The 20,714-nt window shown below is 24.4% G+C and overlaps 14 protein-coding genes across 14 annotated transcripts, besides 42 other annotated features; 5 read left to right on the forward strand and 9 right to left on the reverse strand.

Moving 5' to 3' along the window:
- Positions 1–16: part of a sequence feature (AT_rich) that runs on past the window's edge.
- Positions 17–40: 24 nt separating this feature from the next.
- Positions 41–101: a sequence feature (AT_rich).
- A 209-nt stretch (positions 102–310) lies between these two features.
- Positions 311–1,972, forward strand: CMU_042840 (uncharacterized protein; the record flags this gene model as incomplete). The annotated part of the gene is made up of 1 exon (XM_002139523.1): positions 311–1,972. One exon carries the CDS (start codon positions 311–313, stop codon positions 1,970–1,972), a length of 1,662 nt encoding a protein of 553 aa, XP_002139559.1.
- Positions 1,972–2,016: a sequence feature (AT_rich).
- A 34-nt stretch (positions 2,017–2,050) lies between these two features.
- Positions 2,051–2,108: a sequence feature (AT_rich).
- A 394-nt stretch (positions 2,109–2,502) lies between these two features.
- Positions 2,503–3,471, reverse strand: CMU_042850 (uncharacterized protein). Its single transcript, XM_002139524.1, has one exon. It carries the CDS (start codon positions 3,454–3,456, stop codon positions 2,554–2,556), a length of 903 nt encoding a protein of 300 aa, XP_002139560.1. The 5' UTR covers positions 3,457–3,471; the 3' UTR covers positions 2,503–2,553.
- Positions 3,472–3,830: 359 nt separating this feature from the next.
- Positions 3,831–3,885: a sequence feature (AT_rich).
- A 42-nt stretch (positions 3,886–3,927) lies between these two features.
- Positions 3,928–3,966: a sequence feature (AT_rich).
- Positions 3,967–4,015: 49 nt separating this feature from the next.
- Positions 4,016–4,048: a sequence feature (AT_rich).
- Positions 4,049–4,221: 173 nt separating this feature from the next.
- CMU_042860 (uncharacterized protein) lies at positions 4,222–5,298 on the reverse strand (the record flags this gene model as incomplete). Its single annotated transcript, XM_002139525.1, has 1 exon — positions 4,222–5,298. The coding sequence occupies one exon, from the start codon at positions 5,296–5,298 to the stop codon at positions 4,222–4,224; it is 1,077 nt and encodes a 358-aa protein (XP_002139561.1).
- Positions 4,319–4,431: a microsatellite.
- A 127-nt stretch (positions 5,299–5,425) lies between the features above and the next one.
- Positions 5,426–5,476: a sequence feature (AT_rich).
- Positions 5,477–5,622: 146 nt separating this feature from the next.
- On the forward strand, positions 5,623–7,089 carry CMU_042870 (uncharacterized protein; the record flags this gene model as incomplete). The annotated part of the gene is made up of 1 exon (XM_002139526.1): positions 5,623–7,089. The coding sequence occupies one exon, from the start codon at positions 5,623–5,625 to the stop codon at positions 7,087–7,089; it is 1,467 nt and encodes a 488-aa protein (XP_002139562.1).
- Positions 7,040–7,181: a sequence feature (AT_rich).
- Positions 7,182–7,449: 268 nt separating this feature from the next.
- Positions 7,450–7,506: a sequence feature (AT_rich).
- Position 7,507: 1 nt separating this feature from the next.
- On the forward strand, positions 7,508–8,164 carry CMU_042880 (60S ribosomal protein L14, putative; the record flags this gene model as incomplete). The annotated part of the gene is made up of 2 exons (XM_002139527.1): positions 7,508–7,794; positions 8,047–8,164. 2 exons carry the CDS (start codon positions 7,508–7,510, stop codon positions 8,162–8,164), a joined length of 405 nt encoding a protein of 134 aa, XP_002139563.1.
- Positions 7,884–7,906: a sequence feature (AT_rich).
- Positions 8,008–8,045: a sequence feature (AT_rich).
- A 71-nt stretch (positions 8,165–8,235) lies between the features above and the next one.
- Positions 8,236–8,279: a sequence feature (AT_rich).
- Positions 8,280–8,314: 35 nt separating this feature from the next.
- Positions 8,315–8,366: a sequence feature (AT_rich).
- Positions 8,367–8,369: 3 nt separating this feature from the next.
- On the forward strand, positions 8,370–9,287 carry CMU_042890 (zinc finger, C3HC4 type domain-containing protein; the record flags this gene model as incomplete). The annotated part of the gene is made up of 1 exon (XM_002139528.1): positions 8,370–9,287. The coding sequence occupies one exon, from the start codon at positions 8,370–8,372 to the stop codon at positions 9,285–9,287; it is 918 nt and encodes a 305-aa protein (XP_002139564.1).
- Positions 8,939–8,983: a sequence feature (AT_rich).
- Positions 9,257–9,329: a microsatellite.
- A 66-nt stretch (positions 9,330–9,395) lies between these two features.
- Positions 9,396–9,416: a sequence feature (AT_rich).
- Positions 9,417–9,498: 82 nt separating this feature from the next.
- Positions 9,499–9,551: a sequence feature (AT_rich).
- Positions 9,552–9,604: 53 nt separating this feature from the next.
- CMU_042900 (centrin protein, putative) lies at positions 9,605–10,108 on the reverse strand (the record flags this gene model as incomplete). The annotated part of the gene is made up of 2 exons (XM_002139529.1): positions 9,605–9,861; positions 9,964–10,108. The coding sequence occupies 2 exons, from the start codon at positions 10,106–10,108 to the stop codon at positions 9,605–9,607; spliced, it is 402 nt and encodes a 133-aa protein (XP_002139565.1).
- Positions 10,107–10,248: a sequence feature (AT_rich).
- CMU_042910 (uncharacterized protein) lies at positions 10,244–11,830 on the reverse strand (the record flags this gene model as incomplete). Its single annotated transcript, XM_002139530.1, has 1 exon — positions 10,244–11,830. One exon carries the CDS (start codon positions 11,828–11,830, stop codon positions 10,244–10,246), a length of 1,587 nt encoding a protein of 528 aa, XP_002139566.1.
- Positions 11,506–11,666: a microsatellite.
- A 29-nt stretch (positions 11,831–11,859) lies between the features above and the next one.
- Positions 11,860–11,898: a sequence feature (T-rich).
- A 12-nt stretch (positions 11,899–11,910) lies between these two features.
- Positions 11,911–11,952: a sequence feature (AT_rich).
- A 93-nt stretch (positions 11,953–12,045) lies between these two features.
- Positions 12,046–12,110: a sequence feature (AT_rich).
- Positions 12,111–12,163: 53 nt separating this feature from the next.
- Positions 12,164–12,234: a sequence feature (AT_rich).
- A 16-nt stretch (positions 12,235–12,250) lies between these two features.
- Positions 12,251–13,012, reverse strand: CMU_042920 (14-3-3 family protein; the record flags this gene model as incomplete). The annotated part of the gene is made up of 1 exon (XM_002139531.1): positions 12,251–13,012. One exon carries the CDS (start codon positions 13,010–13,012, stop codon positions 12,251–12,253), a length of 762 nt encoding a protein of 253 aa, XP_002139567.1.
- A 327-nt stretch (positions 13,013–13,339) lies between these two features.
- Positions 13,340–13,456: a sequence feature (AT_rich).
- A 19-nt stretch (positions 13,457–13,475) lies between these two features.
- Positions 13,476–13,509: a sequence feature (AT_rich).
- A 195-nt stretch (positions 13,510–13,704) lies between these two features.
- On the reverse strand, positions 13,705–14,208 carry CMU_042930 (60S ribosomal protein L12, putative; the record flags this gene model as incomplete). The annotated part of the gene is made up of 1 exon (XM_002139532.1): positions 13,705–14,208. The coding sequence occupies one exon, from the start codon at positions 14,206–14,208 to the stop codon at positions 13,705–13,707; it is 504 nt and encodes a 167-aa protein (XP_002139568.1).
- A 190-nt stretch (positions 14,209–14,398) lies between these two features.
- Positions 14,399–14,429: a sequence feature (AT_rich).
- A 135-nt stretch (positions 14,430–14,564) lies between these two features.
- Positions 14,565–14,754: a sequence feature (AT_rich).
- On the reverse strand, positions 14,750–15,610 carry CMU_042940 (UBX domain-containing protein; the record flags this gene model as incomplete). Its single annotated transcript, XM_002139533.1, has 1 exon — positions 14,750–15,610. The coding sequence occupies one exon, from the start codon at positions 15,608–15,610 to the stop codon at positions 14,750–14,752; it is 861 nt and encodes a 286-aa protein (XP_002139569.1).
- Positions 15,346–15,477: a microsatellite.
- Positions 15,609–15,766: a sequence feature (AT_rich).
- Positions 15,757–16,353, reverse strand: CMU_042950 (uncharacterized protein; the record flags this gene model as incomplete). Its single annotated transcript, XM_002139534.1, has 1 exon — positions 15,757–16,353. The coding sequence occupies one exon, from the start codon at positions 16,351–16,353 to the stop codon at positions 15,757–15,759; it is 597 nt and encodes a 198-aa protein (XP_002139570.1).
- Positions 15,831–15,855: a microsatellite.
- A 77-nt stretch (positions 16,354–16,430) lies between the features above and the next one.
- Positions 16,431–16,696: a sequence feature (AT_rich).
- A 68-nt stretch (positions 16,697–16,764) lies between these two features.
- Positions 16,765–16,831: a sequence feature (A-rich).
- Positions 16,832–16,868: 37 nt separating this feature from the next.
- CMU_042960 (uncharacterized protein) lies at positions 16,869–18,293 on the forward strand (the record flags this gene model as incomplete). The annotated part of the gene is made up of 1 exon (XM_002139535.1): positions 16,869–18,293. The coding sequence occupies one exon, from the start codon at positions 16,869–16,871 to the stop codon at positions 18,291–18,293; it is 1,425 nt and encodes a 474-aa protein (XP_002139571.1).
- Positions 16,913–16,964: a sequence feature (AT_rich).
- Positions 17,813–17,976: a sequence feature (A-rich).
- Positions 18,106–18,172: a sequence feature (GA-rich).
- A 36-nt stretch (positions 18,294–18,329) lies between the features above and the next one.
- Positions 18,330–18,412: a sequence feature (AT_rich).
- A 40-nt stretch (positions 18,413–18,452) lies between these two features.
- Positions 18,453–18,569: a sequence feature (AT_rich).
- Positions 18,559–20,223, reverse strand: CMU_042970 (NMD3 family protein; the record flags this gene model as incomplete). The annotated part of the gene is made up of 1 exon (XM_002139536.1): positions 18,559–20,223. The coding sequence occupies one exon, from the start codon at positions 20,221–20,223 to the stop codon at positions 18,559–18,561; it is 1,665 nt and encodes a 554-aa protein (XP_002139572.1).
- Positions 20,224–20,228: 5 nt separating this feature from the next.
- Positions 20,229–20,267: a sequence feature (AT_rich).
- Positions 20,268–20,357: 90 nt separating this feature from the next.
- Positions 20,358–20,418: a sequence feature (AT_rich).
- Positions 20,419–20,421: 3 nt separating this feature from the next.
- Positions 20,422–20,452: a microsatellite.
- The last annotated feature ends 262 nt before the right edge of the window (positions 20,453–20,714 follow it).

Raw genomic sequence — 20,714 nt, forward strand, 5'->3', positions numbered from 1 at the left:
TTTTTTTTAAAAAAAAGTGGTCAATTTTCTTAGTTCCATCTTTAATATATAATTTTAAGTATATCATTATTCATTTAATTATTGGATATTTAAAATTAAAACCTAAACGAACTCACAGAGAGATATTTTAGAACTATTATACATATTATTTATATATATTAGGTACCTGCAACAATTACGTGGCATTAAGTTTTGTAAATGATACATGTAATGCTTATAAGGCGCTAAAATTTACGAGCATCTATAATTGTGGCTTAATAGTTATTTAAATTAAAGATACTTTATTAAATAAAACTTTAAACCTTTGAAAATGGAGACAGTACATTATTTATCAACCCCAGTCCTTATAGCAACATCAGTCATTTTAGCAATAGGATCTGCCTTATTCTCAGGACTTACTCTAGGTATGATGACACTGGATGTATTGTATTTACAGGTATCTACAACAATCACTGGAAAATCAGGATTATCAAAACGTAAGTCGAAGTATGCTCGTCGTTTACTTCCTTTAAGACGTGATGGAAATCTCTTATTGGTAACGTTGTTATTTGGTAATGTTACTGTAAATGCCGGTTTCTCAATATTAGTATCTGAACTTACTTCTGGATGGTTAGGTTTTGCAATATCTACACTATTAATAATGATATTTGGTGAAATAATTCCACAAGCTATTTGTGCAAAATATGGATTATTGATTGGTGGTTTTTTTTCTCCATTAATAAGAATCATACAACTAATATTATTTCCATTAATTAAGCCAATTGCTTATATTTTAGATAATACAGTAGGATATCATGGTGAAATATATTATAAAAGAGATGAATTAAAAAATTTTCTTGAGTATCATGCAAGGGGAAAAATAATAAGTATGTATGAACTATTTTTGATGGAAAGTATTTTATTAGCAGGCAAACAATATATTTCTACAATAATGTTACCTATTAGTAAATGTGTATTTTATAATGTAAATGATAGTATTAATATGGAACTAGTAAATAAATATATATATAATGGAATAACAGAATTGATTATTATGGGAACAACTAAAACAAAGCAGCTATCATTATCATATTCTATAAATTCTGGTCACAATAGTTGTAGCTTAATTGTACAAGATGAGCAAGAAAATATTGTTAGTAAAGAATTATTACAAGGTGAGAGAAATCTAACTAATGAAACATTATCTTATAATTTAATGAAGTATAATAGTAATAATACAATAGATGAAGATATTGAATTTAAACTAGATAATAATTTTCGAATTTTGAATGAAAATACTGTTATTATTGGTTTTTTAGATTTAACAAAACTAATAAATTTGAAAGAAGATAAATATAGAATTTATCAGGATAATAGGAAATGTGAATATGAAATTAGGAAATTAATTAATCGGGAATGCTTTAAAAAGCTTTCAAATATTTTAATATCAGATGAATCAGTTTCTAATATTGAAAGATTAAATTCTATTTCATTAATTACAAATTCTGAAACCTTGCAGAATAAAGTATTATGTATTGATGGTAAAATATGTATTGCAACACTATTGTCATTGTTATCTTATATTCCAATTAATAAAGTTGGATCTATGCTAATATATTCATCAGATAATTCTAGTATACATTATGAAGGAATAATAACATCAAAGGAGTTATTACAATTTATAGTCAATAAAGGTAAGAAGTATGAAAATTTATTGGATTCAAGTGAATATATTGAAGAAGAAGTAATGTGTTTAAATTGTATTTCAAATATAAAAATGACAAATTATCAAATAGAATCAGGTTATGACTCAGAAACTAATAGAATGACACCAGAATTAGAAAATTTTAAAACAGAAAAGAAACGTAATTCACAATATGTTATTGATTTTTCTGAATCACGTTCAACAACATCTCAATCAAAAAAGGAAAAATTAGAAAGTTCATACCAAAAATCTATAGGATGTGTACAAAATAATAGCATTGAGATATGAATATATTTAATTGATAATAGTGTATTATATATATATTATTAATACTGTAGCTCCTAAATTAGATTTATTTGAAGAAACTAAAAATAATGATTAATAATATAAATTAACAGAAATAATAAAGTCAATATAAATATAAGAGAAGTCTATAAACTATTAACAAGGAAATCAAAGCTTTAGATATTGTATTAATAGCTATATTAGTATATAGATTTCTGAACACTTTAGGATTCAATAACATAAGTATTACAAATAGCTTTAATAATTACGAGAATAAAAGTGACAAAGTTTAGTTATGATAGAAATACAATTAGGAGCCAAATGATTTAAAAAAATGCAATATTCAAAACAAAGTATGACAAAACCAAAAACTAGTTTACATTTTTTAGTGCAATTACAATTCAATAAAAGTTTCCAAAAGTACTTTTCTAAATGTTCATTTAATTTGCTAAATTTCTGTTCCATGCATATTATAAATATTATTATTCTGAGTATCTTCATTTAAAAAACAACTCTTTCAGATTTATATATATTAGTACAAGTAATTTATTATTTGTTAAGCTAGTTAAAATTGTAATAATAAACTATGATGAAGAATTGCTAAGTTCTGGAAATGCACGAATGTCAGTAACATCTGGTGCCTCACGTCTCCCAGATACTTTTGCTGTACGTAAATTAGAATTAGTATCACCTTTCTCTTTTCTATTAAAATTATTATCTCTGCGACCTGTAGCCCTACGTCCATATTGTGCAGCTAATTCAAAGTAATTTAGTTTAGTTTTTTCATTCTTATTAAAATTCCTTGGTGAACGCTGTTTCTTAATACTTGAATTAGTAGATCCATATTGTCTAACATATCGCTTTAAATCTTCTTTCTCAAAATCTTTCTGAATATTATTAGTTTCTATATAGGTATCTTGCTTAACTCCAATCCGTTTTGCATCTAATTGTTTCATGTAATCTTCATAGCTAACTATTAATGGTGAATCATCTACTTTGTTCATTCCCGTATTATTATTGCAATCTTCAACTGAATGATGTTCATTTTCTTGAAAGTTGGTCATACTATTATCTACTTTAGTTCCAGCCTTAACTTCATCTTCAGTTGTGCCCCAATTACCAACTCCAGCTCCATGTTTAGGAATTCTACGACCTCTACCTGACCCATCACGACGATCGAATGTCCTTCCATGATGATCAATGTAACCACCTCTACTACCTCTACAAATACTACTACCACCTCTTCTACGACCTCTTAAGTCCTTTTCAATATTATTTACAGGTACCTGACTCGAGATTATTGCCTCCTCACTTCGGGAGTTAACTTCTATATTAGATTTATTATTACTAATATTGTTCTTAATAATTATCTGCTCAGACTTTTTTAGTTTCTCTTCTAATTGTGGTTTAACAGGTTCACCCTCATCATCACTCACACTCAATGCAGCAAACTTGTTACTAGTGTTTATTGAATATATAACTGGCATTCTATACTTTTATACTAATTTCCTTTTTGTATGGTTCAATTTCCAAAAGAAAGTCCCACCTTGTCCTTTGTAGACACCAAGGAGTCCCATAATGGCGCCTTTAATATGCTTGTATAATACTATTTAAAATTGATGGTCATGTCTCGTCTCACATATTCATAGGTTATGAAGTGTAAGGAAAGTATATTTTCTTATCAAAGAAATAAAAGCTAATATTAGACATTAGATATAAACACTACAATATATATACATATATGAGAAAAAGATCCCATATTAGTATATATGAACTATATTCAAGAAACATTGTATGTAATTAATATGAAAATATAACTCCTTAGTATTATAAAAAGAAAAAAAGAAAAAAAGGAAGTCAGAAAAATAAATATCTATAAGATATTTATAAATAATAATATATTTACAATTTAAAAACTATCAATATTTCATTGTCCCCACAATCATATAAATCTATTCAAATAATTTCATTTTTATTAATAATAAATTTCTTAATAAGAGAAAAGTTCTATTGTAATTCCAAGGTGCTTAATCTCACGGTTTAACCATATTATTTATAATATTAATATATTTTTATTAACTCTACAAAGCCCTTAGATCATTTATAAAGTAATGTATATTAATTTATATTCCTAAATATCCTTAAGTATTACCAATAATAGTATCTTAATCACTATATTTCATAACACAAATAAATAATCACTTTATATATCTCGATATCTACTATTTATTCTATATAAAGTTAGGATATTTTTATTTATTTACATCAGTATTCATTATATCAGTAGAATTACATTGTATATTTGAAGATGTATCTGTTACTAGTGCTAATGAACTATTTATCACAGACTTTTTACTAATATTATTAACATTATTTATATCATCTCCATTAGTTATAACTTTATTATTATCCTCATTATTTCTATTTCCATCATTGTTTAAACGTTTATTATTATTAATTATAAGGGTTGTATTCTTATATCCTCCATATTTAAAAACTGGAGCTTCAATATGATTTGGATCCCAACCATTTGGATGAGAATAATTACATAATGTATTGTAACAACTTAAACCATACCTACATGGTACACCAGGATGAATATAAAAACATCCAGGTCCATAAGGACAATGGGGCCAAAGCTTACAAGCTTCATTTGGATGTATATAAAGACAATGATCACCTGATTCACAATTTGGCCAATTTTTACATCTAATCTTTATTTTATTTGATTGAATAGATCCTCCTGTTTGTATTGAATTTCCAGAATTTGTAAGCCCTCCAGTTTGGTTATTAGTATTTGAAACCTGATTATAAGGATGTAAAAATCTACCAACTAATCCATTTTGATTACCAATTGTACCAGTATATGGAGCACTTCTATAATTATATACTTTCGGAAATTTATTTCCAAAAGTATTTGTTGGTAAATTTTTGTAATTCCTATTTCTTTGAGCTCCAATAATTGCCATAGACCTTCCACTCATTGTTTTATCCTTTATGACACTAGAAATAGCATCGTCTAGTGAATTACCTTCATTAGATTTTTTTTCTTTAATTGATATATTGTCACTATTCTCTACATTTTTTATTGATTCAGATTCTACAAAATCACAAACCCATGTCCCAAATTGTGTTGCTTCATCTGATAAGAATTCTTTTAGTTCATTTATAATATGCTCTCTTGGTTGATTATGACTTAACATATGACATATATAATCTGTTAATACAGAGACATCATCATCACCAAATATCTCTTTAAGCTTGTTTGTTATTTGAAGTTGAATTTCTGGAGTTGTATTCAAACTCTCTTGACTTCTATGAGATGTCATATTCAATGTTGATATTTTGACAATGAAATCCAAATCAAAAAAAAACCAAATAATTAGTTATAAAATTCCCTAAAAAAAATTCAAAATAGAAATACTATTGTTAATATTCAGGCTAAAGAAGTTACTCAATTATTATTTTTATTTTCTATTTTTCTATTTTATTAATAATATTTTATTTCCCGCCTTTTTATTTAAAAATTTACATACAAAGTTTCTATATACAGTAGAAAAATTTGCAAATTTTTTGGATAATGACAATTTATTAAATAAGAGGAATGGTTAAATCCAACTCTTGGATATTATGTTTTTATAAATTTGTTATTAATGAATTCGAATAATTCTCAAAACCAGATTAAAAGAATTGCTAGAATACCTTTAACATCTCCACCATGTACAATAAATACTAATGGGGAAATTTTTATTATTGGAACATGGAATGGTTATATATACTGTAAAAATATAAATGAAACTAATAAGCAATTATCATTAAGTGAAAAATCCAATAATTTAGATCCTTTTATTATAATACAGCCTATATATTCAATTAGACATATTAATATTAGAAATACTGAAATATTAAATATATTATTAGGTTCTTCTTCAACTACAAATTTTATAGTAAAGACATCAGAATACACACCTGTTATCCCAATGAATATTAATATAACTGATTCACAATATTTTCAACATCTAGAACTTAGATCTAATATACAATATGGACAAGTGATTGGTGATAAACTTAGTATATCATCTAATATTGATGAATCTAATGATTATAATAATGAAATTCCCTCTTTTATAGTATGTTCTATATCAAATTCATATTTAGGAATTGATAAAGTGGATAAAATATCAATTAAATGGTTAAATTTTAATATACCAGACAGAGAATTTATACTTTTAGATTATGATTATAAAAATAAACTTGTGATTGCTATTGAAAGATCACCAGATAGATTACATCATTCTATATTATGTTCACTACAAGTTATTCATATTCCTGATAATATTATTCAAGATAATTCTGAAGGAATTATTTCAATATTAAACTTACCTCCTTTATTTTTACTTAATTTTCCAATTAAACCATGGTGCCTTTTATCATCAAAATTAAAATCAGAAATTTCATATAATTCTTCAAATCAATATAAAATTAGTTATATATTACCAAATTATAGATATCATTATCCAACCTTATTTAAATTATCAAATTTAACATCTAATAAATCAAAATTATTAGATTCTAGATGGAATATAAATGATGCAAAATTCTGGGGATATCAATCAATTGTATTAGTAATTTCAAATTATATGATTGTAAATTTTGATATTACAATTTGTATATCAAATTCTAATAATATACATTCATTTATGAATACAAGATTTGTAACAAAATCACCAAGTAGATTTATTACATCAACTTGTACAAGTCATCCATTATATTTAATTATATTAACAGAAACAGATAATATTGTCTTATTAAATAGAAAAGGTGAGATAATTAAAAAAGTTGATATAAATACTCCAAATAAACATCATATTCGTTGGGTATGGCCAAGACATTTAATGTTACTTGAAAATGGAACTATTTTCTTTACTAGCTTATATTATGCTTATTCTCTTTATTGTGCAGAATTAGATCAAAATAATAATAATGATAATAATCGAAGTGAAGATAATAAAAACACAGAAATTATTCAAGATGTCATTGGGAAGTCACTTTTAATTAAAAAGATCGGTGTAAAATTAAGTAAATTATTTCTAAAAATAAATAAAAATAAAAAGGTATAATATATTATATATTACAATAATTATAATTATTGTTAAATATTTTAAAATAATATAAAATTTACATGTAAGTAATTTAAATTTCATTTTAAAAAGTAGTTCGGTACCTATCTGATTATTAAGGATAATATTCATTGCTAAGCGGTCACATTTGTCTCGTCTCGTCTCATCCTCATTCAAAGACAATTTAATACTTAATAGTATTAGACTATACTTTTTAAATAATAATTAGAGCTATTAGATTATTAATACTAAATACTAAATATTGATTATTTATATTTAGCTATTAAGAAGAAAAAAAAAAAGTGTACTCTAGAAGACGCGGAATTTAAGTAATAATATATTTTCCGGCTTAATTTTGTGTTTAATAATAATAAGACAATTATACTAAAATTATAAAGATATAATTTAACTTATAAAGATGACTTTATTTAGCCGTTTTGTTGAACCAGGTCGTTTATGCCGTATCCAATTTGGTCCAGATACAGGGAAATTATGCTTTATTGTTGATATTGTCAATTTTAATCGTGTATTGGTAGATGGTCCAACTACAGGAGTTAGAAGACAAAGTATTCCATTGAAAAGACTTACATTAACACAAATAAAGGCACATATACCAAGAGGTGCAAGAACTGGTACAATTACAAAGATTCTTCGTAAGGATGATTCAATTGAGAAATTTAATCAAACTACTTTTGGTAAGAAATGGTAAGTTCAAATTTATCTATAAAAGGAATAAATTATTTATGTCAGGCAAGAATGATGTAAACTTTCTTTGTCTCGTTCGTCTTACTTTGAATATATTTTATTTAATATTTATGGTGATAATATAATATCTGACTTACTGACATACTACTTATTCATTAATTAAATAAAGATATATTCGAAATAATCTGCCTGATATGACTTTTCTTTATCTACATATATATATTATATAACTCTTTTTTTTATTATTTTTAGTATTACCAAGATATTTAAGGCAAATATGACTGATTTTCAAAGGCACTCTTTATTGGTTGCTCGTAAGAAACGACAGGCTTTAGTTAAGGCTGAACTAAAAAAAACTTCTAGGAAATAAGCTAAAGTTTTCTATAAAGTAAATAGATGGTCATTTTTAGTAATTTAACTAGTTACTTCTCTTTTTTCTTCTTTTTTTTAATTATTTCTTCTATTTATAAAACTTATAAATATTACTTCACCGCCTTTCTTTATCCTTATAATTTGAAGGATATTTATAAATATATTCTAATAAATATAAATCAAAAATATCTTAATATATTGTAATGGGACTTAGCCTTATAAGACAAGCTCATGATCATCATGGACCAACAAGACAACAAGTTATTTTAAATTCTAATACAATAAGAGATCAAAGTGATATTTCAAATACAAATAATCTAAATTATGTATTTCAAACATCTAATGTAAATTCTTGTCATTTTTTAAAAGTAAAAAGTGCTAAGGCTATCAAAAATCCTTGCAATATTAATAGAAAATCAATAAATCTTTCAAATAATGGTCAAATATTAGAATTTTTATATGATTGCACTGAAGATGCATTATTTAGTTTATATTCTACAGATAGTATTAATGAAAACATTATTGAAAATTTAAACCCTATATTAAAGGTACATTTACCTAATGGTATAAATAAATCAAAAGTTATTCATCTAGATAAACCATTAGTAAATTCATTTTTAATATTATTGAAACCACTTTCTTTGGTTAGAAATGATATAAATATTAAAGATAAAGATAATGATAAAAATACAAACTACACTATATCTTCTATTGCTTCAGATAAAAAAAATATACAAAATATTACAGATATATCTCAATTTACATTCTGTAGAATTAATATAACAAATAATAATCAAAAAGATAAATTAAATATAATCAGAGTTATTAGGCAATGTGTAAAATATAATGGTAAAGTATTTGAATTACAAGATTTATATGGTTTAAATATTACAAATAGTAGTATTAATGAACAAAATAAATCTAATGATAAATATTCTCAAGATGATCTATGTGTAATTTGCCTTACAAATCCAAAACAAACAATTTTATTGCCTTGTAGACATGCATGCTTATGTATTGAATGTACTAGTAATTTACTTGCTAGGAAAATCTCATGTCCAGTATGCAGGCAGTGTGTTTCCGGTTTAGTTAATATTGAAAATAATACAAATAATCAATAAATAATATGATAAAAATAAGAATAGATAAATTCAATAATAATATACTATACTATTTAAATTTAATTAGCGTCACTACCGCCTATAATATAATAAAAGTAATATTTGGAGTTATTAAATTTAAATTATTTAGTCCTTTTTAATATTTAGCAATATTTTATAATAAACCTTATTACTATAATGTATCAAAATATCACAATTTTAATATTCCCTGTATATATTTTATTTCTTTCATTTAATATATATACATAATATTAAGTAATATATCAAGTAGAAATACGAATATCCAATATAAGTATCTTAATTAAGTATTATATATACTAGAAAAGATTTGTCTTTCTCATAATCCTAATAAATTCTTCTTGATTTATCTCGCCATCACCATCTCTATCAGCTTCATCAATCATTTCTTGAATTTCTTCATCTGCTATATTTTCACCAAGTTCTTTAGCAACTCTCTTCAAATTTTTAAAAGTAATTTTTCCTGTATTATCATCATCAAATAATTTAAAAGCTTTTAACATCTCTTCACGTGGATCCCTTTGTAAAATTTTCATTTCAACTAAATCATGAAAATCTGAATAACTGACCATTCCATTAATATCGACATTTGACAATATTTTTTCTAAGTTCCTCTTTTTTTGGTTCGAATCCTAATGCTCTCATTGCGACTTTTTACCTCCCTTTACATCAATATAACCAGTAGAATCACTATCAAATAATTCAAAAGCTTCACGAATTTCTGAACGTTGTTGTTCACTTAATTCTGTCCTACGTGTAAAATTAAAAGAACTAGAAGATGGACGTGTTCTTCCCCCCTTCATATATTTTATTATAATTTATTTATATTAAGAATAATACCAATAGATTTATTTTTATTATAAATAGGATATAATTAGATTTTATTAAATATCTCTAAATATTTACAATATTATTTATTTAAATAATAGAAATAGTTATTAATGATTACTTCCTTCCCTTACTTCCATTTTGTCATATTCTTGATGAGCCTCTTCAATAAGTATTGCAGAATTCATTCTATTTATTACAGTTTCTGAAATATCCTTTATAAATTCACTTGTAGAATGAGAAAGATTAATATTTGAATCCTTTAATTGTTTAGATAATTCTTGCAAATTCCTAGTCATATCTTTCTTTCTATTGTCTCTAGATATAATGAAATTATTCTGTGTATCTTCATATCTAGATGTTTCATCGTTAAGAAGTTTCTTTATTCTTTCTAATCGTTCATCAATTTCCTTCTCATTATATAAAATTCTTCTAAATTCCTCTTCAGCTTGTAAAATCTGATTATTTAGAGACATTATAGTTTGTGTAATAAGTGAAGCCTCTTTAAAATTAGCCTTTTGTAATTTTTCTGATTTAGAATTTTGTGCTAATTTTACTTGTTCTTCAAGTAATTCTATATTATCCTTTTTATTAATACTCTGTTTTTTTATTTCTTGTAATTTTTCTCTTAAATTAATCTCTTCATTTTCAATTTTAATGATCTCATTTCTTAATCTTAAAAGTATTTTTTCTTCACGAGTATTTTCTAATAATAATTCATGTTGAAATCTTAAAATTGGAATAAAACGTAATTGCAATATTTCTTCAAGCCAACAAATTAATTTTGTTAAATCAGTTAATTCATTTTTAAGATTATTAGTTTCTTCATTTAATTTTTCTTCTTGAATATTAAATTCATTTTCTTGATCTTTTAATAATTTCTCTTCAGTTTTTATTTCATTTTCAATAGATTGCAATTCACTTAATAAATATTCTTTACGTAAAATTAATTCATTATATTTTGTTAAATTTTGATTTTGAGAAGTATCATATTTAATCTTTTTTTCATTTTCTATAGCTTCTAAACGATTTTGTATAACTAGACCAAATCTTTCACAACGATCTATAACTTCACCTAACCAAATTTGTAATTCATTAATACCACCTGAATATTGTAAATTAGAAATACTTGTTGGTAAACTTGATATTAAAGAAGATATATCTATATCTATTTCATTATCAGAATTAAATTCTATATGAGATATTGTAGGGTATATTGTACATGATCTTTCATATGAAGCTTCAGAACTAGAACCAACTAAAAATGGACAAGGTGATCCTTCATTTATATTACATAATTCTTCTTGATTTAATAATATATCATTTATATTATGATGTAAATTAATAGATTTTGTACAATCTTTTTCTTCTATATTTATATTAGTATTTATATTATTAGAATTTGAAATATTATTATTTAAATTACATATTTTAATAATAGATTTAGGTATATTATTATCAATATATTCATTATCTGTATTGTTATTTATATGATTATCTTTATCTTTATGATGATGATTATTTTTATTATCAATTTCAAAAGTTTCTATATTTTCATTATATATACCATTTGTATTATATAATTGATTTGTTTCTTCAATATCATATTTTGTATCAGCAAATTCAGGACGTAATGCCTTACGTGTTTTACGTTTAGTTGATATAAAATCAAGCTGTTGTATACCTTGGTTCTCCATTAAAAAAACAATAACTCTTTAAATCTCTTTCTTTTTTTATTTTATATTATATAATATTATTTTATTTTTAACACCGCTCCTAATAATAGTTAATAGTTTAATTTAAGATAATATAAAATTAAGAAGAAGAAAAGAAAAAAAAAAGAAAAATGATCTATAATCATACCTAAATTAAAGCTAGCTCAAATTTGCTAACATTAAAGCCTTATGATATGATATTTAATAAAAATATCTACAAATATTAAAGTTACAAATTTAAATCAATAATATCAAAATTTTACATTGAAAACTGTTATGTAAAATATTAAACTTCCAAATCTAACTTAATCTATCTAAAATTACATAAATTGTTTATCTTATTTGTTTTATTATCTTATTATTAAGAATAAAATAATAAAAAAAAAGGAAAAAAAAATTCATTTATGAAGCTTCTGGAGCACCTTCTTCTGCAGCAGTTCCCAAATCTGCAGTCCAAAGAGTTAGATTATCTCTTAATAATTGCATAATAAGTGTAGAATCCTTGTAACAATCTTCTGATAATTTATCAAGATGTTCAATTGCTGATTCAAAGGCCTCCTTAGCCATATCAATAGCAGCTCTAGGTTCATTAAGAATTTCATAATGAAATACAGAAAAGTTTAATGCAAGTCCTAAACGGATTGGATGAGTTGGTTCCAATTCTTTAGCAACTGAAGTAGCATCTTTGTATGCTTTTAAAGCATCTTCTGCAGCTTTTTGTTTAGCTTCTCCTGTAGAAAATTCCGAAATATAGCGATGATAATCACCTTTCATTTTAAAATAAAAAACTTTACTATCTGGAGTAGTTGCTGATGGAATAAGATGAGTATCTAACATATTTAAAATATCATTACAAATATCAGTAAGCTCAACTTCCACCTTACTTCTATAATTAGCACACATTTTACTAGCTTCTTCAGCATTTCTACTATGTTCTTTTTGTTCTACTGAAGAGATAATTCTCCATGATGATCTTCTAGAACCTACTGCATTTTTGTATGCTACACTTAATAAATTCCGTTCTTCTACAGTCAATTCCTCAGTTTCTTCACGATTACTAACAACATCTTTCATATATCTAGCCATTTCATCATAACGTTCTGCTTGTTCAGCAAGTTTTGCCATATATACATTTGATTCTCTCATATTCGTTGTTTCTGTCATTGTAATTTCAAAATATCAACTCTTAATCTTAGAAATATTATATATTAACCCTTGAAAATAAATCTATTAGATTTCCAAAATAAAAAAAAAATGTTTATCTAGTTCAACCCCTATTATTTCTATTAGACATTAATATATTACACACTTTGTACAACACATATATGCGCAATATTATTACAGTAATAGATTATATATAATTATCTATACAACCTATATATGTATCATTATTGGAGCCTATTATTAATTATAAACCGCAAATACACATTAAAAATTTACGCGCATGTGGGGGGATATATTTCTAGTAAAATATCATCCAGATAATATTCCTAAAATATTAATAAATATTATTAAAGATCTTATGCTATTAAAATTTTATGTTATTAAAACTTTACGCTATTAAATTAGTTATTAACAGTAAATAATTTACATTAATTTAATAAAAATCTACGTCTTACTTTAAACGATTTATATTTTTTACATATTTATAATAAATAAATCACTGAATACTTATCATAGATCCTACATAAAAATCCCTAGATACGATCATTATAATGAAATACTTCATTTCTAGATTTTAATAGCTTAGATAAAATTATAGAGAGCTGCTAATAAATATCTTTACAGTCTAATTCTTTCACTTAAAAATATTATCTCCATTTATTATGAATTTCTAATAAAATCCAATAATAAATTTATGAAGCTGGTACATCAATTTTACCTGCATCAATTTTCTCCTGAAGATCAATAGGTCTCTGACCTTCAACAGTACATCCAATTGCACTACAGGTACCAAGAATTTCTTTAACAGTACCAGAAAATTCTTTAGCTCTTGATTTAAATTGCATTGCACGAGCAACAGTATAAATCTGTTCTAATGATAAATTCCCACTATGTTTAATATTTTTAACTTTCTTCCTATCACGTGGTGGTTCTTTTAATTCTTTAATTAATAAGGAAGTTGCAGTTGGGACTACATCAATTTTAGCTTGACGATTCTGAACTGTAAGTTTAACACAAACCTTCATACCCTTCCATGCCATAGTACCTTTAGCAATATCATCACCTACTTTTTTTGGTGACATACCTAAAGGACCTAATTTTGGAGCTAAGACAGATGTTGCTCCCACTTCTCCTCCTAATTGGCGAATATACAAATATCTGACTTCAGATGGATCTGCTTTACCTACTGGTGGCATTTTCTTCTCTTATTTTATCCTAAAGTAATAAAAGGTAAAACAAAATTATATAATATTTTCTTTTTTCGTTATAACCTCCCGTCTTCTTTGCAACAAATGACAACTTATATTATTATTTTTAATGCGCCATTATTTCTACGTCTACACTAATTATTTAGTTGTCTACAATAATATTAATATTATAACCGCCTATAATATTAAATAAAATTTAATAATTTTTTGAGTTACCGCCTTTTTAAATTATTAACTACCTAAAAATAGAAAATTAATATTATATTGGCGCTATTTCATTATTTAATTTTTAGGGTAATAGAGTATTTACATTACTTTTAACTAATTTAAGAAGGCGGTAATTCAAAAAATTATTAAATTTTATTTAATATTAGAAATTATCTTTAAAATAGAATATAAACTCTTAAATATATGATTTCAATAATATTACGTACTTATCTTTTTTTTTAGTATAAAAAATTAAATAGACATAATAATAATATATATATTATGTATTATTTACAAATTAGTCCTAAAATATAAAATATAATTATTCATCATCTTCATCATTCTGAAGATGTAATAATAATACAACATTAGGATATAATCCTAATTCTTTTAATGTTGTATCCTTATTATTATATGTTCTATCTATTTCAATACTTGTTGAACGAGACATCCTTAAAGAGAAATTATTTGGTATTAATTTAGTTTCATCTGCTCCAAGTGATTCTACCCATTCATATATCTTAAATACAGGATCATTTATACAAAAAATTCTTTGAAATTTACTCCCATCTGGCAATCTAATACATACTGTAGAAATAGGTTCATTTATGTGTTCCTTTTCATTATTAAAATATTCCTTTAATTCTTTACGTCTATCAATAATAAGTTGTTGTGTTCTTTGTTTCATTAAAAGTTTTTCTTTTTTTAAAGAATCTTTATAAAGAGAATCAAGATATTCCTGATCTTGTTCCTGTCGTAATTTACGATCTGCCTCAAATTGAGCATTAGTAATACTTGTTTCAGGAGATATTCTCATATTTATTTGTCTAGATATTGATTGTTCATTATGAATAGTAAATATTGATGTTATAAATGAAGACACCCCATAAATAGTATTTATAAAGAAATTAATAGTTATATTGATATATTTAAGTAAATTTTCATATATTGATTTATGTTGTCTATTTATTTCGTGATTATTACTTATTTCTACTTTTTGTTCTGTATTATCATTTGTTATTTCATTTATTTCATTATTATTTTCTTCATAATATAATATGAGAGCATTTTCTAAATTCCAATTTGTTGATTCCAATATTTCAGATGATTTTGTAGCATTACATCCTGTTATTTCACAAAATGTAGCTATCAGGCTATCATTATTAGATGATTCTTCTATCATATATATTATTTACACTATATAAATTTTATTAAATAGTAATATAATTAATATTTCTAATATCTACCGCTAATAAGAATTAATATAAATAAAATCCCCTCTTTATTTTTATATTTAATTTAAAGATATTATAAATTATAGATTAGATATTATAATTTTGGTATCTTGAATTTATGAACAGAAAATGCATTTTGAATATGGGCAGGTACTATAATTAATTCACTATTATTATTATTATTATCATTATTCTTTTTAATATCTTCAAGTTTGAGTTGTTTATTTATTATTGTCATAATTTCCAATATAAATAATTTTGCAACAGCTGATATTACTATTACTAGTTCTTCATTATATTTTGGAATAGATCTTTTATTTTGTAACATAGATTGTATATAACTTAAACTATCTTCAATAGAATCTTCATGAGTGGTATAATTACTAGATATAATATAACCAGATTGAATTAAATAATTTAATATGCTTGATCTGCGGAATCCCACATTTCTACAACGTCTTATACATTCATCTATATGTTTGATACCTATTGAATTACTAGGTGTATCTATATAATATGATACATAATCAAGAATTTGGTCAATATTATATGTTACATTACAATCTTGTCCCATTGTCTCATCACAATCACTTTCCGCTCTATTATATACCTCAAATTCATCAGAACTACCATATTCACCATGTGAAATTGTAGAAATTGGGGAAAATGATTGATTATATATTGGGGCCATAATAATAATAAAAGAAAAAGGGAAAAAACAAATAATAATAATAAAGGCGCCTTAAGTATTACAATTCTGGCGGTATGATTTAATAAAATAATAAAAAATTGTAAAAACTAAGATTTATTATTATTTTTTTTTTAAATATATATAACTAATTAGACAGTATTTTATATATTTATATACATATATGTAATTATTTTATATTTTTTATATAACTTAATGTTAAAATTGATAAAATGAAATATTAAAGGGATAAATTAAAGTTATAATAATTATGAATTTCTTTAATATCTTAAAATATTTAGTAATATATATTAAGTAATGTGAATATTTATGTTTTTTTAATAATGAGAATAAAGAAAAGTTTGGACTATTTGTCTGTGTGTTAACTTCTTCACACATGTGCAATTTGGATGCAATAAAATAAAATAAATAATAAAATTGCTAAGAATAATACAAAGAGAAATAATAAAAAGATAATAAATTGTACTAGGTTCCATGACATATAGAGAAATATTATAATGGGGAATAAAAAAAAGAGATATTTGAATATTATTCTAAGTAGAAAATATCTATTAATATATATAATATATTTTTTTATTTTAATAAATATAAAAGATAGTAAAGGAATAAAAATAAAAAGTTTCTTTTTTAGTGGATGGGATGATAAAAAAGTACAAGATAATAATACTACTGAACCAGATAAACCTAATCCTATACAATCTGCTGGTCAAGATACTGGTGGTGCTATACCTGCATCACCTGTTTCAACATCAGCTAATACAGGTTCAACCTCTATTCCAAATAACAATGGATCTCCACTACCAGGATTACCTCCATTTATTCCTCCACCTTCACCTTCAAATAATCAAAATATAGTTTCACATCCTCAAAATGAAGTTTTAGATGCTTCAAAACAACTTGAAATTGAACAAGCTAAATCAATTACTGAATGTTGTCATAAAGCAATATATGGTACATCTAAAAATAAATCTGATATAACAGAATCCATAATAGAGGCTGCATCAAATGTAAAACCAGGTGGTACTGTAACTTTAAAACCAATAGTTGAAACACCAACACCAGCAGATAATTCAAATAAACCAAATTTGGTGACAAATAAAGTACAAAATGCAATACCATCTCCAATAGGTAATATTTCAATACCAAATTCAGGAAATTCCAATACTATTTCATTTCCTAATGGAGCAACATTTTTACCATTAGTCTTAGATGCAACAAGTGGGCAATATGGTGTAGAATTTAAGACAATGGATTTACTTATAAAGGGTAAAGATGAAAAAGTAAAACCATTTGATATGTTAATCCCATTTGTTAGTGAAAATGGGAAAATTAAATTTGTTACTAGGCGTAGACTTAGGCAATTAGTAAAATCAGGTCTTTCTAAAGGATTAGAAGCATCGAATGAGAAATTAGATGATGAAAAATCACTAATTACAGATCTAAATAAAGAAGAAGTTAATCAAAATAATGATAAAAATGAAGGTAATAAAGGAAATGATGAAAAAGAAGATAAACAAAGTGTAAAAGATAATGAAAAAGATGATGAAAAAGTTAATGAAAAAGATAATGAAAAAGAAGATAAAAAAAAGGATGAAAATACAAATACTATAACATCCAGTATAGAAGAGGCTGAAAGTGGAGCTAAAAGTTTACTTCAGGAAGCAGAAACAATTTTAACTGGTGGAAGTTTATTTGAAACATCTTCTAATAAATCTAATATATCTCCAGATAACAAAGAAGCTGAAGATGAAGATGAAGATAAATCTCAAGTAAGTGAAGAAGAAGAGGAAGGAGATGAAGATTCTCCCTTATCAAATAGCACTTCTAATAATTCTTCTGAATTATCATCATCTGGAGAGAATTCTGACATTGAAGATAGTAGTATTCAGGGTACAGAAGAAGAAAAAGAAGAAGATAATTAATAAGAGATATAGAAATATATCTACTAATAAATTCACAATATTTTATTTTTAGATTGTAAATACTTTTATAGTCTAATAATTTGTTTAATATAATTAAAAAAAGAGAAAAAAAAAAATAACCTTTAAATACTATACAATTTTTGTATTTACATTTGGAGCTAAATATATATATATAATAAATTTAAATATTAAAATAATATTTTACTTCATATCTTTATTATATAAGTTTAATAATCTTTATTATTATCTTAATAATTTGACATATTTATAAAATTTCATCATCTAACGTAAGACCATCCAGAAGTTCTGAAATATCAACTTGAGGTATATAATCATCAATATCACATTCAGTAACATTTTCTATAATTGTGTCATCTATCATTTTTTCATAATAAGTTTCATTATTCTTTTTCTTTTTAATTAAATATCTTGGTTTCCTAGCTTTTTGATAAAATTGTTCCCTTATTCCAATATTAGATCTAGGATCCCAATATAAATTAATCTCTTTACGCATTTCAATATCTGTTTCTATCTCACGTTTGAAATTTTCTATATCATTATTCATATTATCTTGATAATATTTCTTATCTAAATTATTTTCATCTATTTCACGTGGTAATCTTTGTAATACCCAAGGTCTTGAAATAGATTGATATTTAGATTCTAAATCTTTTGCATAAGTTCTCCTTACTAAAATAACATCATGATTTGCATTTAACCATTGTTGAAATTCTTTAATATTTTCTAATTCACCAATATTATTTAGAGTACGAAGATCATAACCACTAACCCAATCTCCAGGGTGTAAAATTCCACCAAGATGTGTTTTAACTATTACAGTAGAATCTACTTGTCCTAAATCATTTGGTTTACATACTTCAACTTCAGCCATTACTATTTTCTTATTTCCACATAATTGAGTTAAATCTTTTTCAACATTTAATACATAAAAATCTACTAAATGTAATTTATTCAAAATAATTGCAAAAGCACCAATATTATTTGTAGATAAACCTGCATATTGCCAATATTTCTCATTAGCTAATTCTGCTTCTTTACCTGTAAATGGATCTAATAAATACATTCTGGATGATATTTTACTACATAATACAAATGATGATATACCACCAAATAAATTTGTACATAAATGTTTTGGAATAAAAATAAGATCATCCCTACATACAGGACAAAGTTCAACTGAAAAAGTAAATTTATTATGATGTGTATTACTATGAGAATCATGAGATATTAATTGTCTACTTGTCTTTACTTTAGATATAAAATAATGAATTACAAAATCCACTAATTTTTGAGCATGAGTTTTCTGTTGAAATTGAAAATCTAATCCATCTGTCTTCTCAACTATATTTGATACTTTTTCATGAGCACCATGTTTAAGAATTAATTGTTCTAAATATAAAAATGTTCGCTTATGTGGGACTTTTTGACGTATTTGTACAACTGAATTCCATATATGAGGAGTAAAACTTCTCTTACAATCATCACATTGTTGTCCTTGCATATAAAATTCTACAATAATAGTTTGTTGCATTATTGCACCATTCATAACTTCTTTCTGGATAACACATCGGACTTTTAAACGACGACTATGTGGTTCTGTCCATATAAAACTAGCATCAATAAGTCTTACATTATTTAAACCTCTAATTTTCTTCAAACATAATGCAAGTAATTCACGGCTTTCAAGTTCACAAGAAATCCATGGTGGTTTTTGAAATCTTCTACAATGTTTACAATAAGGTAATATTACTTGTCTTGAAATCCCTTCAGTTATATCTACTTCAGAACGTATACAATTTATACACATTCTAGAAGGGTTTATGTCAGTTGTTATACCACATATACAACACATCATATATTGAGGCCTTTCACCTGATAAATACATTAAGTCATTATAGTAGTTAGTCATTTAGGTATTAAATAATAATTAATTATTGTTTTTATTTATATTTAGCTATAAGTAGTTCAATTATTTTCTTGTTAATATTAATTTGACTATAAATAGTCTATTTATTACTTTATTTACCGCCACATTTTTAGCGGTTTTTATTTTTTTTTAACTTTTTATTTCCTAATATAATATTAAATAATATTTAGTATTTAAGACAAAAAAAAAGAAAAAAAAAAAAAAAAAAAAATCTACTTCTCTATTAAAGTTGTAATATAAATTTTATCCCCACATTTTTTGTAATCTATAGATAGACTAAATTAATAATAAATATCTTTTAACAGTTTCAGTATAAAGTTGTTAATTAGAAATTTTAATATAGTTTCAAAGTTACAGAATTTTTTTTCTCGTAAATTGGTAAATAAACTAAGGTGACATACTTAAAAAGTTCCGAAGCTTTAATTCATTAATATTACATAGATTTAAGAAAGAAAGAGAAATTCGTAAAGACA

Source organism: Cryptosporidium muris, genomic scaffold, assembly GCF_000006515.1.
Source record: "Cryptosporidium muris RN66 scf_1106632373453 genomic scaffold, whole genome shotgun sequence".
Lineage (NCBI taxonomy): Eukaryota > Apicomplexa > Conoidasida > Eucoccidiorida > Cryptosporidiidae > Cryptosporidium > Cryptosporidium muris.

Coding starts and splice junctions, on each gene's coding strand:
- CMU_042850 (XM_002139524.1), bottom strand. CDS start 3,456: ATGCCAGTTATATATTCAATAAACACTAGTAACAAGTTTGCTGCATTG.